This window comes from Sprattus sprattus (genome assembly GCF_963457725.1).
Source record: "Sprattus sprattus genome assembly, chromosome: 17".
NCBI lineage: Eukaryota > Metazoa > Chordata > Actinopteri > Clupeiformes > Clupeidae > Sprattus > Sprattus sprattus.
Window position 1 is genome coordinate 26547723 of NC_137915.1, and position 17712 is coordinate 26565434.

A 17712-nucleotide genomic window follows, 5' to 3' on the forward strand; every position below is an offset into this window, starting at 1 on the left:
TGATGTAGCCAGGTTCTGATATTATCAACAACAATAACAACACATATTTACATAATCAAACCGCAAGACTGAGTCAAGAGGTGCTACTGAGCATTGTAATACTGTAGCAACTTCTCATCTTTTGGTTTAAGGATTTTTTTCTCTGCCATGTTGACAATCCACCCTGGTGACAACCCAAAGAAAATCTGCCGCGGGCCTTTTTTCATGGCCAGCATGTTACACAGTTCATCTTTGGAAATGTCCGGAAGAACGTAACCGTACTTCTGCGCCAGGGCCAAACGAGCCTCCTGGACTTGCTCAGGGTCAGCCAGGTAACCACGGTTACTGGGGTCCATGTAGTACTTCACCTGCTCCTCCCCTGGAAGCATGCGTCTAGGGATGGGTTGGCCGGTCGTGAAGAATGGTACAGGCTTTACTAGGACAGCTGCGTAGGAAACACAGACGAATAGAAATGAAGCATCAATTCAAAGAAACTGCTGAACAACATTGAAGGTGTACTGATTTTAGCTGTGCTTTATTTACTGAACACTTTGGAAGATGCAAGATACTTACATAGGCTCCTAGGGTCATAGTAGCCTGTTGTGATGGAACCACCATTCCTCTCTATGGCAGCTATTGCTCCTTCAGATGCAATCTGGACCTCAATATTCACTTTGGCACAGAACTTTTCAGTCCCCTGAAACACACACACACACACACACACACACACACACACACACACACACACACACACACACACACACACACACATATATATATATATAAACATAACAAAGAATGTTTTAAGACAATGACTTCATAACAACCCTGACAACAGTTCCTTGGAGAGACATGTCAAACATTGGAAGTGCAGTTAGCTTCATGCTGCCACCCAGTGGAGAGCACTGGAAATTGCCGGGATTACATTCCACATGCCTCTGTGAGTCTAGCTAAATTAATTTATCACTAAAATCACTCACTCTAGAACCTGAACTGCACAAGACACCTACTAGTATAACCATTGCTCAGTAATTCTGAACCCTTCACACATGCACACGCACCTCCTCCACAAGATTGATGCCATAGTGTCTCTTCAGTGGCTGGATGGTGACTCCTCTGCAGTTGACCAACTGTGTCAGATCAATGGGCTGGGACGTGTCCACTCGACCCAGATCAATTAGATACTGCAGTCTGCTCAGACTAAGTGGGGGGTACTGGGGACGCTGGCTACATAAATACACAACATTGATAAAGAAGCAAAATTGAAGAAATGTCAGGTCCTGTCACAAATGTCACATCGTGGGTTATACTGTTAAGTACACATACGAAAGTGTGGCCTACCTGTGTCCTTCATTGTAAGTGTATTTAGGAATGGCCAGGTAGAAAGGGGTCTGTCCTCCCTCGAAGCCCAAACGTGGGCGATTGCCCCGCTGTCTCTCTCCTGTGTGACCTCGGCCACTCTTGTCGCCACCATGGGCACCTCTACCCCGTCTCCTTTCCTAAAACAGAGGGACATATTGTCAGTGATGCTGAAGGTGACTTTACATCACAGTTCTATGGATATTATTTATGGTTGAGTGTGACCTCCGTCAAACAATGGTGATTCAGACAACATTATTGAAATTTGTTACAAAAGAAAAAAATGACTGTTGGAATACTTAATACAAATAATAGTCTGATCACTTTTAATCTTGAACATTTCATTTGGAATATGGGATCTTCATGGAAGTTACATTGCAAGCCTACATATGAGGGGTGGAGGTGACCAAAAATCAATGGATAAAAATGCAAGTGAATTGAAAAATAGAGTGGTAAATCATCCAGTGATTTGAAGATCTTGCTTGACAATCCATTTGAAACAGTGTTGCTCTGATCAACTCAACTGACGTTTATCATTTACAGCCAAAAAGTTTTGTTACTTCCACCCACTGACTAACTGATTTCGTATCTTGTTCTCAACTTGCAAGCCTGCCTGCCCATGACGCGAGTGATAATGGATTACATAAGTAAAGAGAGGTTTGAATCCTATGCCTGAATTGTCATTGGTAGAGGTCGAATGAGTAGGAATACATACAAAATTTTACTTATCCATAGCTTGGCAAAGGACCAATATGCAAATGTAAATGATCAGCCACATCCACATCATATAAATGTCACACATTGTGTGACAATAAATTGCCAATTGGTTATGCTAGCCAGATGAAGTTTGCTAGCCGGTTTATGTTAGTTATAATGGTCACTAACGTGGTCACTAACATGGTCACATAGTGAAATACTCCATACTCGTGTAAAGGTTTTACTTAATTAATGCTGAGATCTTGATTTTGTTCTTCTTACTGGATGTCATGTTATGATAGCTTTTAGTTCTGATATGCTGAACGTTATCTGTAATCTGAACTCAGATGCAAGTTGGGGTCTGGTCCCTCTTATCGGGATACATTTTCCAACACCAACTATTCATTATTCCTTACATATTCCAACTCATCCGACCTTTAAGACTCAGGATTCAAACCTTTCTTAACTTCTATTGTCCATGACAGGTTACGTCAGGAGTTTACAACATTGGGGTCGCCTGAAATTTTAATGGGGTCGCCTGAATATGAAAGTGGAAGGAAAAAAATACTGTTGAAAAAAAATTGAATTATAATTCTATCAAAAATATTATTATGACTAAAGCACCACATACACCCCTAAAGTAACATATATTATCGATAGGATTTTTATAAATACGTTTTATAAAACCGATGATGCCACAACGTAACTAAGTTCCGTTCCCTGCCTACACAAGTAGCAAGCGACGTCACATCTATTACCTTGCGAGTGCAGTAACAACTGATAACGACACAAAATGGAAAGATTTCTTCGCCCGCCTGACACCTCAAAGAACAGACAAGCCATACCCGACGAACAGACACATAAAAGACAACGGAGATACGACGAAAGTTTCCTTCAGTATGGATTTACAAGCGTCATGGAGAGAAACGAGGAAAAGCCGAAGTGTCTGCTGTGTGGGAACGTGCTGTCTGCCGAGAGTCTCAAACCGAACAAGCTGAAAAGACACTTTGAGACAGTACATAAAGAGCATGTCGGTAAACCCAAAAGTTTTTTTGAAAAGAAATGTGCTGAGCTGAATAAGCAGCGAGTGTACTTCAGAAAGGCTGCGACAGTGAGTGATGCGGCACTGAATGCTTCTTTTGAAGTCAGTTACCTCATAGCTAAAACCAAGACCCCGCATACAATTGGAGAGATGCTAATTATGCCCGCTGCTATGAAAATGAGATGCGTTCTCTCTACCACAGAATCGGACTTTGAAAGGCTGCAGAGAACTGTGTGAGGGCTCAGATATCTCATTAGATGTGGTGAGTGGAGAGACACTTTGTCAAGAAATTTTTGTTGTTGTTGAAATGTTGCCTAGTAGGCTATTTGATTGAAAATAAAATGTGAACTAAATAAAATAAAATTGTGCACTAAACTGGTTTCGCTGTATTTCCAACACAGTATACCATATAAAATCATCAAACATTAATACAAAAATATATATATATAAATTATAATGTCAATGGGGTCGCGAAAAAATGTTGAGGTCAAAATGGGGTCACAAGCCAAAATGGGTTGGGAACCCCTGGGTTACGTCATGATTAGGCAAGTCTACAAGTTGAGAAACAAAAACTAATTTAGACAGTGGGTGGAAGTTATAATCATTGCTTTCTGTAATGAGAAATGACAGAAGTAACAGAACATGTTAGCTATAAATGATAAAAGTCATGAGATGATTATCAAAACACTGTTTCAAAAATATCAATCAACGATTTATTTATTTTTCAGTTAACATCCATTTTTACCCCTCTAGTTTTCAATTCACATGTATTTTCATCACAACCTTTTTAATCAATGAATTGTGTTACTTCCACCCTTGAGGCTGCCTCCTTAAATCCTAAATAGCAAATTTGTGTTGTGAAGAATGAATGAAAATGGCTTTATTTGTATCATGTCGTGACAGTTTTACTCAAATCACATTATTTTTCATTTCACATCAGTTTTTTTTACCAATTATTTTTTCAATACACGTGCATTTGTATCACCTTCATTTTTGTCAATTAATTTTTACTTCCACCACTCATATCTATACGCACAAAACTCGGTAAAAAGCATAAGCTATTACAATTGCCTGCTTACCATGGAAGCTAAAGCAACTTCTCAAGAGGCTGACGTTACAACCTATAACGCAGAACGATGCACCTTGCTAACTTAACTTCTCAATCGCAATTCAAAACCACCTCAAAAACTAGAGAATCCTACCAGAAAGAACAAAGTTAACATTATGTCCACTAGCGTTTCTTGTTTTGTCACAGCAGCTAAGGTTAGTAGTAGCGACAGTACTGACAGCTTGGTACCTTGTGTGAGTCTTACTTTAAATAGAAGTTTAGAGTTAAATGATGACGGATGTTGAATGTTAACGTTTGGTGTTACAAGTGAATTAACTGTAGTTACAATACCTTTATAGCTAGCTGATGTGAATCATAACACGTTCGCTATATCTTGTTAGCTAGCTAGTTAGGCAACATGTTGAACACGTTTGTTGCAAAACGGAAAGACAATTTGACCGACTTACTTCTTTTTTAGCACCGGGGTTTGGACGCAAATTTGCTAATGAAACCCGAGGAAGATTCTTCAAAATATCTAAAGATTTCCCACCAGTCGTCTTAGACACAGACATTGCACCAATGATAGCCGGTCCATGCATGGGTCCATGCACTTCCTTCAAGGACAACTGTCATGGCGGATAATCACGTGTGATGTTTAAACCGGAAGCATTCTTACAAATCAATCTAATCTACTTGTCGCTGCCAAATGTGAGTCCATGCGGACTCACATCAGGCAGCGGACTCACATTTGGCAGCGACATCCCTGCCTGATGTGAGTCCGCATGCGCAAACACAAACGGTTCACCCATGTGGGTTTATTTACTGGTATATTTAATTGTGTTGTAAACGGTGACAAGCGCATTTGTTTACGTTTGAAATCCACCAAGGTTTATGATGTTACGCTTCAAGTTTATTGCATTATTAGTTAAGCAGTGCATTCATTACTAGTAACAGATACAACATAGCCCCATATGTTGACGTTGAGCCTTATGCTGTTAACCGTTTACAACACAATTAAATATAACATTAAATGTAACGGTGTTATTAGTTAAACCCAGACCCATATGTTGACGATGAGCCTTAGCTGGTCACCGTTTACAACACAATTAAATATAGCCTACCAGTAAATAAACCCACATTATGCGCGAACCGTTTGTGTTTGCGAATGCGGACTCACATCAGGCAGGGACTCACATTTGGCAGCGACACTATGACAGATATATATGTCTATGGTATAGTCACACTTGTGTATATCACAAGTCCTTAAAGGCACCCAGTGCAACTTTCGAGGCTTAAAAATAAACATTCAATTTCTAGTCTTTTTTTACACGTAGTAGGCTAAGTTTCAATAACTCCATACCATTACATATCGACATTCAAGGAGCAAAGATGAGACGTCGTTGTGTGGTGAGAACTGATAGAAAATGGATAACAACAACAATCGCCGCCATTTTCTTTATTTATTGGTGCCCACAATAAATAAAGCAGGATTCCAGTCAATGGAAAAATAGCCTCTCCCCACCGGCGATTGTTGTTGTTTACCACACAACGACGTCTCATCTTTGCTCCTTGAATGTCGATACGTAATGGAGTTATTGAAACTTACTAGCTACGTTTAAAAAAGATTAGAAATTGAATGTTTATTTTTCATTGAATGTTTATATAAAGTTGCACTGGGTGCCTTTAAAATGTTTCTCATTCTACGAATATGATGGTTGGCATTTATGGATTAACCGTGGCAAGCAGGTAAAAGTGTTTCAAAGTGAAAAAAGGGTAACTTCAGAATGTTAGAAATCTAATACAGACATCGCTGAGTACGCTATATCATTTCTTACATTACGCTTTACATGCCTATTGTACTCAATTCTCCAAATCATATTCCGTTGGGATGGAGATACGTAAATAGATTCCAAAATGGCTACTGTTTGCTCCTGGCGTGTTTGGTGATACGAAAACATATACTGGAGATGCCGGGGATTGAACCCGGGGCCTCATACATGCAAAGCATGCGCTCTACCACTGAGCTACATCCCCAGTAAGAGTTCCAGAAGTACAACTATAATATATTACATCTATAACAGTAGAATTTCTTAGTTTTACTACAGATTTCTACTTCAACATGAAAATAGTCTTGATTAAAATAAAAAAAAAATGCATGGTTAAAGATTATGGAAAACCATTAACGTTAGACAACCTAAAATGAATCATGTATCCAAAGCATGCCAGATATTTCCTCTCTAATTCTTTGCTGTACCCATATATGTTTTAATGAAACGCATGCTCTAGCATGTGACCCAGTCTCACTAATCGGACTACATCCAGCCTGACAGCTTAATGCGTTGAGAAGTGTCACTTGTAGCAAGGACACAGGGCTATATCCATCACTCGTTGCAGGAGGCGGGATTTCCTGCCGGGATCAAAACAGCTACTGAACGCACTTTAGAAAACTATTCAGCTAGGGACGTCCCTTTACAAGAACAACGAGCTCCGCAGAAACGTTCGATTCTGACTAACGCATTTAGCTAAATGGGCAATGTTGATACGGAGGCAGGTTTCGTCAGATTTGAAATTTAGGTGGACACCAATCAAGACGAGAGTGCATTGTGCTGCCAGCGGAAGGGGTAGCTTCAGATAGTCAAATTGGTTGGCGGTTGTGCGTTTTAAAGGAGGCGGCAAAGCCATAATCGTTTCTCTTGTTGAATGTCAGCTGTTCGTCCGTTGCATGTGTGGTAATAATATGTCGGCGCCGCTGCCAGCAATCGTCCCAGCAGCCCGGAAGGCCAGTGCAGCGGTGAGTGAATTTTGCAGCGGAGAGGACGTGCAGGTCACCTGTACTGTAGCCATTGTAGACCACATGCTAAGTAATCACCACATAGCCACTAACTCTGTGGACACTTGAAAGCAAGGCATGTTACTGATATCTGAAAATGTGGCACTCCTTGTGTTAGCGTCGTAAAAAGCAATATTTTTCTCATGTGCGATCATTGCGTTCAGTAGTTCTTTATTTTGAATAGAGTGTTACACGTGAGTTGAAAAAAGTCTTGCTAATGATTTTGTATTAATGTCCCCAGGTCATATTTCTACATGGCTTAGGTGACACTGGGTGCGTATTGGAATTTGAATTGGTGTACATATTATAATGAAACCTAATATCTTCCATACGAAAACCTCAGTTCTGTCACAGTATTGGGTACTGAGATGTAATCCATGTGTATGTAACGAGGGGAACCTTTTTTTATTATTACTACAGGCACGGCTGGGCAGAGGCCTTTGCAGGGATCAGGACTCCACATGTGAAGTACATCTGTCCGCATGCGTGAGTCATTTCTACATGCTCAGTTCTAGTAGCCTAAAAGAAAGTGTGTCCTGCCAAGTGTGTGTGGAGATGTGTGTAACTCATGAAATGTTTGTTGGATTGCTGTTTTTTCACAGGCCCATCATGCCTGTGAGCCTCAACATGAACATGCGCATGCCATCATGGTGAGACACTCCGCATTATTCACAGCGGGAAATGTAGTCTGTGAGGGTCTAGGTATTGGTCAGTTGCAGTTTGGGGCTGAGTACTTCAACACCACCAAGGCTTAATTTGGTATTGAATGAGGAACGGAAAAGTAACAGTAGATTTATGCGCTTGCTTTTTTGGGTATCTTGACTTGAATGGGTCTTTTTTTAGCTCCAGTTGAATAATGTGGATCCCTCTGTAGTCTATATTTAGCGCTGTCCAATTTTACTCTCTTGTAATACTGTTGTTTTGGCGATCTTTTCAGTCAAGCTCACAGGAGGCATAAACATTACGGGAATCATCTGTCTCTCAGATATGACATCATCTTAATGCATAATAATATGTAGATGTTAAACAGGATTTTTGGATTCATGTAGGTGTGTTTTTGTTGTGTTTGCAGGTTTGATATTGTAAGCTTGAGTCCAGATGCAACAGAAGACGAGTCTGGTATCAAACGAGCCGCAGAGAACAGTGAGTTTATATTCACAACACGTCACTTTCTGCTCATCTATCTGTATTTATACCAGCATATGCAGTCTTGAGGAGTGAATTCCTTGACATTTTGTTTTGCTGGTGTGTGGCTTAGCAGAAAGGTGCAAATTAATTCTTGATTAATTGTGGACTATCTACCCTACAGTCAAAGCACTAATCGATCAAGAAGTGAAGAATGGCATCCCGTCCACCAGGATAGTGCTTGGAGGATTCTCTCAGGTACACCGTCTTGATAACTTCTCTTTAAATGGCCATGCATTTGGCCTACATTGTGTGGGAATCTAATGTAAATCATATAATATTTTTACAAGCTTAAAATGAACACTATGGAAAGTTCATCCTCTAAGCCACTGTTAAAAAAACGTTGCTAGTCCCAGGATTATGAAGTTGATTAAAAACGGCTGGCTCATGGACTAGAGGGCTCATCTGTGATTGTACACTCCCTCAGTCCTACAGCACAGACCAACAGAGAAGCATCAATTGAAAGAAAAAGTGGAATAATATGGAAATATTTGTCATATAGCATACTAAAGTGTCAGTAGGTGCAGTGTCTAGAACTGGTTAGCAGTGTAGTAATTTAGGTCAACATTTGGTCAAACTCTTTCTACAGCAAAGCTCTAAGAAGAAATTACTATCTGGTCTCTAATCTCTAAGTAGAGTTATCTACTAAGTAATAGATTAAGTAGTAATTGACTGCCAAATAGGACAAGGATTTTATAATATGCCTGTTAATTGTTTTGGTGTTCCTAGTACAGTAAGTGTGTATGGAGGGAGATCTGAAGGAAGAAGGTTGGTTTCTAGCCAGCTTTTTGTGACTAGTGCTAACCTTTGGCAGAAATGCATTTTAAAGATTTGAAGTTACAGAAGACAGCATTGCCTCTATGGTAAAAAAAAAAACATGGAGTTGAATGGGAGATGGTGAAAAACTGTTTGCCCACAAACCTCCCAACATTTCGGTTTGTTTTGAAAAACTGGTTAGATTGTGGCTTTTCTTTTCAAAGGAGATGATGCAAGTCACGCCTTTTAAGGGCCATATGGAAAAAGCATATTGTCAATTGAGCACAAATGTGTGTGTGTGTGTGTCTGTGTGTGTGTGTGTGTGTGTGTGTGTGTGTGTGTGTGTGTGTCTGTGTGTGTGTGTCTGTGTGTCTGTGTGTGCACATGTGCAGGGAGGGGCACTGTCTCTCTACACTGCTCTCACCACAAAACAGAAGCTTGGTGGGGTTTTGGCCCTCAGCTGCTGGCTGCCTCTCAGGAACTCTTTTCCACAGGTATGAGCTCTCTCCATCACATTCTTCCTCTCTCTCTTTCTCCCACAGACACTCACTTAAGTTCTTATACTCTCTTGCTCCCCGTTTCAACGTGTGTGTGTGTGTGTGTGTGTGTGTGTGTGTGTGTGTGTGTGTGTGTGTGTGTGTGTGTGTGTGTGTGTGTGTGTGTGTGTGTGTGTGTGTGTGTGTGTGTGTGTGTGTGTGTGTGTGTGTGGCTTCAGGCTGCAGCTGACGTCGGCAATAAGGATGTGCCTGTGCTTCAGTGCCATGGGGAGGCAGACCCTCTGGTGCCACTGATGTTTGGTTGTCTGACAGTCCAGAAACTCAAGACCCTCATGAACCCTAACAACATCACCTTCAAGACCTACCCCGGGATGGCCCACTCCTCTTGCCCACAGGTCAGACCACATTAGAGAGCCCACACAATAGAACTTTCTCTTGCCTCTCAAGGTCCCCCCCCACCCCAGGAGTTCCTGTTCTCTTCCCATGTTAACTTTAGACAAGGTTGAAAATAGAAAATCAGTCATTTAACATTAGCAAACCATTGAAAAAGAATAAACCATATATCACAACTTATTGGGATTAAAATGTATAAGAGTCGAATGTACCTGTCAGAAGCAGTGAAGATTAACAGGACGTCAGAAATCTCCCCAAATCCATTTTGAAAAAACAGAGAAATTTACCTTGAAAATGTCTTGTTTTGCGCTTGTTTTGAACTCTATAAACTTAGCCTCATCTATGAACAAAAACATAATGCAATCAGTAATGCAACAACAGCAACCATAATAGTGGCAGTTAAAGCGATAGCGAAGGTATCCAAAGACAGGAGAATGGCCTCCTCTGCTTGATGCCTTCACAGAGGTCTTAAAACAACTCCTGCTCCCACCCATCACTCTTGACAGGTGGGTCATTAGTGGAGGGGTGTTACACCAGCCATCCAGAACTACAGGGAGAGTGGCAGGCAGGCAGGCAGAGAAGCACTCTCACTCCGATAAACCCACAACTGGCAGAAAAAAGGCAACCACCACCTCCAACAGATATACAATCAACAACATATCAGCACTATGTGCACTCATACAAAGCCAAATATGTAGTTTTCGTCCAAGCTACAGAGAAACTGGCTTGCACACACCGACAACACACTACTGGTGTGGTGTTTATAAAAAGTAGCAAGCTAACTGATGCATTTCGGACATGCAATGGTTCTCTCGAAAGCGGTTCTTATATTTTGAATTTGTTTCATTCAACCCCAAAACTACATTGGGTAAAAGTCTGTGTGGCCAGGAGATATGTGCATGTCTTTTGGTCTTGTTCTCTTTTCATCCTTTCCCGGTTCCCTCCATTTCTTCCAGTTTTGCTTTGTCATACTGCGTCTCCTTCAGCTGTTGATTATTCTGTATTTCTTCTGGCGTAGGAAATGGATAATATCAAAGACTTCATAGAAACAAACCTGCCTCAAATTGACTAAGCAGACAGCATGTGAACAGTCGACGAATGACGAACGGCCGCCCCAACCTCACTAAAAGCTGGTGACCCCAACCGAATCACTGATTGAGCATCAAACAGAACTGAACCCAAACAGGACTCTCTTCGCTCAGCTGGCTCCAGAACCCATCCGACCGAGGGAACTGACGAATATGCTGCTATAAGAATTATTCTGTCAGCTGGACAAGGTGACGGTCACCATCTAGGTTCAGGATTATGAAGAGGACCCGTAGACAAACCACTGTTGCCATGACAGTCTTAATGACAAGGGATGTTTTGCAGAGACTGAGGATGTAGCTGATTTTATGCTAATATACTGTAAATAAAAGCCGTCTGCTTTACCTCTGTGTCTTTCAGATTTTCATTGTTAATAATGTTAATAAATCAGACATTAGAACAGAATCTGATTGGTAAGTACTCAAGACTACTCTGACTAAATGGCAACAGTTATAAGATGTGTGTGTGTGTGTGTGTGTGTGTATAGAATAAGAAGTTATAAATGTCAGTAATCAGCAATATAATCTTAACAACCAACATTTCGCTTAATATCCACTCCAATCAGAATGAATTACACTCACAAGCATTCAGACATGGTATGCTCATTCATAGTAAGTGTATGTGAGAAGCATTTGTGCTTTTATTTAACTCCCATCCTTTAGTTGCCTAACAGATAAAAACACAACATATACATTTTGAAATATAAAAAAAAAATCAGTTTAAATGAATATGGTTTAATGGACCAGAACTATTTGATTTGTACAGTATTGCAATACAGGACAATTGTTTAAAACAAAAAAAAATCTCATTGATGGTACATAAAGAAATTAATATGTTTGGGTTTTTCTATGTTATAATGCTGTTGAGTAAGTTATTTCCTCATTGGGAGCTCCGAATGCCCCACAGTTCAAGGCACGGGTGTGGGACTATACTCCTAGTGACACAGGGTAAGGGCGGGCAGTGACAGCCAATGTAAACAAACCATCCCCTACACATGTTTCACTTCATGTACTCCAGGTGGCATCACTCTCTATGAAGCAACAGCTCGAAAGCTGTTTTGCTATCGCATCCCTTTCTTAGAATTGTACTTTTTCAGTGGCCGACTGATGATGTGTTAAGCTAAAAAAAGCGAAAGAATTTAAGTTGTTCGTTATTTTACACTGTAGTGAAGAAGATCCTATGCCTATCTCTACACATGCATATGTGCCTTCTGTCAAAATATGCTCCCTACCAGAAAAAAACAGTAGATTGGTACAGTTGTGAATCCCATTTCTCAGTGCTATCTGTCTGAAACATCACAATATTTGTCATTAAGCATGTACCTGAAATGCTAATCACAGTCACGTCAAAATAAAAATGTTTCTCGTTGTGGCTTCCTCTGGATGCCTCTGACAACAGTTGATGCTCTGAGCAGCCAGGGGGGAGTATGCTCCTGAGAAGTTGGGAGGGGAGATATGTGTGTGTGTGTGAGGGTTTCTTGAGGCTGTGCATTGGTGTGCAATTTAAATTGCCCTCACTTTTGTGCTGGATTTAAGGTGGTGTAAGCCAGCTAAAGCAGGTCAAAGTGTGTGATGTGTAACTTGTGCCAGGCTGTGTGGTTGGTGTCTCTGTGTAGCTGTATGTCTCCTAAACCTGTGCATGTGTGCCATACATGTGGTTATGTGTCACTAAAGCTCAGGTGCGTGTGTGTGTGTGTGTTCAGGAGGTCTCAGGAGTCTTCTGCGGCGGCTGCTGTGGCTGCTGCTGCTCCAGGTTCTCCATCAGCTCTGAGTAGACGCTGGAGTTCATGTAGCGTGGGTAAGAGTCTCGCTGCATCAGGGTGTAGATCTGCTGCTGTGCGTCATCAAACGTGTGGGACGTGGGCTCCGTCATGTTCCTGTTGATAACTTCCCGCACACGCGAGTCCAGACTAACCTGAGAACACACACACACACATATGAGGGGCTGTTCATCAAACACCTAAACACAGCAAGCCTGCTTGCATTGAAGTGAGAGTGGATAACTGTCTCAGTTACTGTATATACACCAAACTCCAAGATATGCATACATTTGTAAGGTATGCACATGTGTGTGTCAATGAAGTGTGTCAATGAAGTCTGGTTACTTAGACACCCGCACACAAAACCCTCTTTTATCCATGTGAGCCTGTGAGTGTGTATGTTGACAGTGCATTTGTGTGAGTGTATATGTAAGAGTTTGTGTGTGTATGTGTGTGTGTATGTGACAGTGCATATGTGTGAGTGTGTATGTTTGAGTGTGTATGTGAGTGTGTAGGTGTGTATGTGTGTGTGTGTGTGTGAGAGTGGCCACACTTCTCGCGGGGACAGGATGGAGACAAAGTCCTCGTAGATCTGCCGCACTTTGTCCTCCACAACGCCGCGGTTGGTCTCCTTCTTCAGCTCCTCGCATGCCAGCCAGAAGAGGAGGTTCTCCTCGCTGAACTCCGTCCGCAGGTACTGCCGGAAGCATCCCCGGCCTGCCGGACTCTTCATCAAGCGCTCAAACGACAGCGTCCACAACCGGGCATCCTCCAGCGTGGGCTTGGGGCTGTGGGCAGAAATGCATGAAGAGTGATATGCATGAAGAGTGACAAGCATGGAGAGTTATATGCATGAATATGGAGCGATGCACCTCCACACTGCTGCAAAGATCCTTTGGATTAATTTGTCAGCAAACTTGCAGTGTTTAATACTGACTCTACTAACTCCATTCAAAGATACTATAAATCTATTATCGTAAAGTTCTCTGAATGTCATTTGCGAGGATTATGGCTGGGTGTCCTAACACTCTGTGACAGTGGATAATTCACCTGTCCTCACAGTTGCTGGTCACTTCAGTTTGCTCACAGACGAGCCTTTGGATTCTCTCATCCTGAGCAGAGCGCACCGTTAAGCTGAAACAATTGAAAGAAAACAGACTGATGAAAATAGAAAGAGGATGTGACAGAGAGTGAATAAGCTTTGGTCTAGAGAATAAAAATAGACTGTCATTTAGGCTTTTTACAGCCTTTGAAGTCTGCGTAGATTTCCAGAGCTAGTGACTGGCAAAGCAATATATTTCCTGTCTGCCATTCTAAGAAGGACAGAAAAAACCGCACTCAATTATGTATCGTGTTTATGTGTGTGTGTGTGTGTGTGTATATGTGTGTGTGTCTATGTGTGTGCGTTAGTGTGTGTATTTACGTGAGTGTGTGTATAAGTGTGTGTTTATATGCGAGTGGGTGTGTGTGTGTGTATATATGTGGGTGTAGATATGTGTGAGTGTGTAGAAGAGAGAGTGAGTGTGTGTTAATGAGTGTGTGTCTGTGTGCTTGAGCTCCCTTGGGCAACCTGTCGTAAACACTGTAATTTTTCAGTCCACTTTCTCTAATGACGCAAAGCGAACACCTGCATCCTAGTGCTCACGAGTGCTTAATTACTTACAGACACACTAGTGTCAAGAGCACCGTCACAGGCAGTGTGGCTTTCCTGTGCTATTTGTGCCTTTTCCTAGTGTTGCAATGATTTGATTCTGAAATGCTGTATGGCATGTGTGTCTCTGGAACTAGCTCTGCTTGTGTGTGTGTGTGTGTGTTTGTGTGTGTGTGTGTGTGTGTGTGTGTGTGTGTGTGTGCACTCTGACCGTACCATGAGCAGCTACAGCAGCAGCACCAGCAAAAGCAGCAGGCGTTAGGAGGCGCATTCAACCAGCTGTGTGTGTGTGTGTTTATGGCGCTGTGAGTGTGCGTGTTGTGCGTCTGCACAGTACTCGGTGCCTCCTGCATCTGCCGTTTGCCCAACTCCTCCCGCTCCGAACCCATGGGCTAAAGAGGAGAGAGAGAGAGATAGAAAGAAAGAGAGAGAGAGAGAGAGAGACTCCCTAATTAACAGACCGGTATCAGTAACATTGACAGCACACAGGCTTGACCTGGAATATGTATGCCACTTGCACTGATCAACAACTATTCAAACACTAACAGTTCAGCACTAGTTTATCAAGGCATGTCTTGATCCAGGGGGAGGAAATAGTTTCTGGTCCTTTGAGACTAATTAAATTAGAGTAACACCTGATAACCAGCTCTTACATTGGCACTTCTCAGCTCTGTTTCTCCACGTTTACTATACACACACACAATTTGAGTCCAATATCCCATAAGGAAACCTTTTCAGTAGTCCTCTATATTCCCCATGGAGTGTGTGTTCACTCATACATTAAACGTCGCTTTAAAGTTTCAGAGTAAGGCTATGTAAAATTGATGTAAATACCCCAACAATCTTATTTCAAATCTGTTCTAAACATACGCTATTGAACCTTCCTAATGAAAAAGGAAATGAATGGCATTCAGATGGCAGAGGCCCCTTCATGTTTCAAAAATCGCCCGCACGACATCATACTGTACTAGATGCCGCTCCTCTTATAACGGCAGTGTGCTAATAGCATCCAGCAACAGCATCAAAATTATTCATCCAGCCTACCGAGCCCCGTCATGAACGGCGTCACAACCTATCTTCCAAACACCGTTTTTAGCTCGCAATAATGATAATAATAACAATATAATAACAAATACAATAATAATAGCCTACTGTACATTTGCGCTATGTATCTACAAGCGGTCTCTGGGTTAAATCAGGTATTTTTACAATGTCTACGTCTGTTGTTTTTTTTTCTTTCGCAACGCAAACAATCACACCAAAAGGCAGCAATAACATTACCAAAGACGATCACTGAACCGAATGGAAGAACAGCTGGCTAACGCATCAACGCCTGAAACCACTGGAATCTCTAACATTCTGTTGCACGCTATGGTTTTAGGCACCCCTCATCAACTGAGATACCCACTCCACTTACCCCCTTGTTCCAAAAAAAAAATCAGGCACTGTAACATTTCATATACATCCCTTATTTTTATACCAACCGTATCACCATGGAAGCCCAACGCAGGTGATCTAGCTCTCGTTCACATCCATGTATGCACGAGGAGGTTATTTGCACCGGCCAGAAGCTGTATTGCTGGGCGCATGCGTGTGAACGTCTTTCCTCCACAATAATAATAAACGCACATTGGGTATGGCTATATGCTTCTCTTGTATGTAGGTTATAGTAAGAAAAAGAGTTGTAGTAGCCTAGTCAATCATCCTATAATGTATAGCAGTTTGACTACAGTTTCTGAAACAATAAATACATAGGGCCTCACCTAACATATTAAGTTCTTCAGATGAGCCTAGTTTGGAAAAAAGACTAAACTGGAGAGGAACCTTTAAGTTGTCAATGACACATTTGAAATGCATAGTAACATGCATAGTAGCTCTTTGCCATTGTTTTTAGTTTTTTTTCAACTGTCGTAATTTAGGCTACTGTATTCAGGTCCTCCAGATCTTGTGTAGCAAGCATAATCTCGCGAAAAAACGTATACTTACTTTGGCTTACTTACTAACGGCCGACAAATGTCTGTAAATAATTGTTTTTTACTTCTGAATTGTCAAGACTGATCCCATCGCCAACCAATCTTGTAGTTGTGCATGTTGTCTTGATCAACGCAAGAGGGCGGCATTTCTCTTTCCAGTGATTCTTTTAGGCTGAAATTGCGATGTGACATGTACTGTGAAATGAAATGAAACACTGCGCATGTGAGAGCGCGCGTGTGTTTATTTATTCCTCATTTTGCGCTAAGGTTGTATAGACATATGTAGACATACAACTTAGATAACTTGTAAATATAAAACATTCCAAAAGAAAATACATTATAAATAAAACACATGAACCTAGTTGGCCGAAAAAAATCCTTTGCATATGTGTAAATATTTCTATTCATGAGGGCAAACTAAAAATCTATAAAATCAAATAAATTGCATAGAGAAAAGACAAGCATGGTAAAGATACTACTGAAATAATGGTTTCTCTGACTTTATTTGTTAGAAACCAAGCTGATGGATTTTTAAAACATGCCAAAGCTCTTTGACTAAGGAATTTAATCTGGACACTGTGTTTGTGCTCTGTGCACTGTGTGTGTATCAGTGATTCTTGAGACAAGGGACAAAACAGGTTTTGATTTTCCCAAAAAATATTTGGATAACTTCCAAAATATATGATGACATTTATGTCAAATGAAGTTTTGTCTATCCAAACATGTTTTGGTTCAACCTCCCAGTTGTAGATTTTTTATGTTAATTGAATGTTTGCTGGGTCAGCACTTGATTTTTGTCAACACCATCATAAACATAAATATACTTATGGAAATTATTTTAAATGATCTTATCAGAAATATTTTCACTCATTAGTTTTCCCAGTTCCCCTTATAATGTACACAGGTCTTTAAATCATTCAAAACTAAAGTTTAGAGCCAAAGAAGTCAATGTTTAATGAGTAGAATTGAAATCATATCACGAATTACATTTGTCTTTAACCTTCAGATTTAACAGAGACATTTTTAAGCATTAAAAATACACATCTACATTGGAAATGTGTTAATCTTTGAACAAATATCCTTCAAGGAATGAAACAGATACCATTTAATAAAAAAAACTATAAAAAATATATCTGAAGGAGTTGACACTCTATATCTAAACTAGATTTAATTCGACACATGAAACTGAAATAGCAATAAAAATGCATAGGAAGTGATATTTTTGTTATAACCAGCATTAAAATGATTAAATTGGACACTAAGATGGCCTTAGTCAACACCATCAGAGAAAGTCAACTCCATCAGACACAAATTTTGATAGTGTTTGATGTTGTTTTGATGGTGTTGACGTCTGATGGTGTTGACAAAAAAAGTAAATTTCTCCTTATATCACACAAGATTCTCACAGGAGCCATCTTGTTTATCATCTGTTGATCATGGTCCAGCCAATCTATATAA

General features: G+C 40.8%; 3 protein-coding genes across 3 annotated transcripts; 1 reads left to right on the forward strand and 2 right to left on the reverse strand.

Moving 5' to 3' along the window:
- On the reverse strand, positions 1 to 4752 carry mrpl15 (mitochondrial ribosomal protein L15). Its single transcript, XM_080854998.1, has 5 exons — positions 4592 to 4752; positions 1321 to 1478; positions 1041 to 1206; positions 553 to 676; positions 1 to 424 (listed from the first exon to the last, which is right to left on the reverse strand). The coding sequence occupies exons 1-5, from the start codon at positions 4721 to 4723 to the stop codon at positions 84 to 86; spliced, it is 921 nt and encodes a 306-aa protein (XP_080711124.1). The 5' UTR covers positions 4724 to 4752; the 3' UTR covers positions 1 to 83.
- A 1774-nt stretch (positions 4753 to 6526) lies between these two features.
- Positions 6527 to 11215, forward strand: lypla1 (lysophospholipase 1). The gene is made up of 9 exons (XM_080854843.1): positions 6527 to 6915; positions 7196 to 7227; positions 7375 to 7440; positions 7557 to 7604; positions 8027 to 8097; positions 8264 to 8337; positions 9288 to 9389; positions 9611 to 9787; positions 10804 to 11215. Exons 1-9 carry the CDS (start codon positions 6847 to 6849, stop codon positions 10855 to 10857), a joined length of 693 nt encoding a protein of 230 aa, XP_080710969.1. The 5' UTR covers positions 6527 to 6846; the 3' UTR covers positions 10858 to 11215.
- A 1354-nt stretch (positions 11216 to 12569) lies between these two features.
- LOC308378589 (regulator of G-protein signaling 20-like) lies at positions 12570 to 14670 on the reverse strand (the record flags this gene model as incomplete). The annotated part of the gene is made up of 4 exons (XM_080855528.1): positions 12570 to 12785; positions 13184 to 13418; positions 13681 to 13764; positions 14498 to 14670. 4 exons carry the CDS (start codon positions 14668 to 14670, stop codon positions 12570 to 12572), a joined length of 708 nt encoding a protein of 235 aa, XP_080711654.1.
- Between the last annotated feature and the right edge of the window lie 3042 nt (positions 14671 to 17712).

Coding starts and splice junctions, on each gene's coding strand:
- mrpl15 (XM_080854998.1), bottom strand. CDS start 4,723: ATGCATGGACCGGCTATCATTGGTGCAATGTCTGTGTCTAAGACGACT. Junction 1,207..1,320: donor ACTTACAATGAAGGACACAG/GTAGGCCACACT, acceptor GTATTTATGTAG/CCAGCGTCCCCAGTACCCCC. Junction 677..1,040: donor GCATCAATCTTGTGGAGGAG/GTGCGTGTGCAT, acceptor TGTGTGTTTCAG/GGGACTGAAAAGTTCTGTGC.
- lypla1 (XM_080854843.1), top strand. CDS start 6,847: ATGTGTGGTAATAATATGTCGGCGCCGCTGCCAGCAATCGTCCCAGCA. Junction 7,228..7,374: donor CATGGCTTAGGTGACACTGG/GTGCGTATTGGA, acceptor TTATTACTACAG/GCACGGCTGGGCAGAGGCCT. Junction 9,390..9,610: donor TCAGGAACTCTTTTCCACAG/GTATGAGCTCTC, acceptor GTGTGGCTTCAG/GCTGCAGCTGACGTCGGCAA.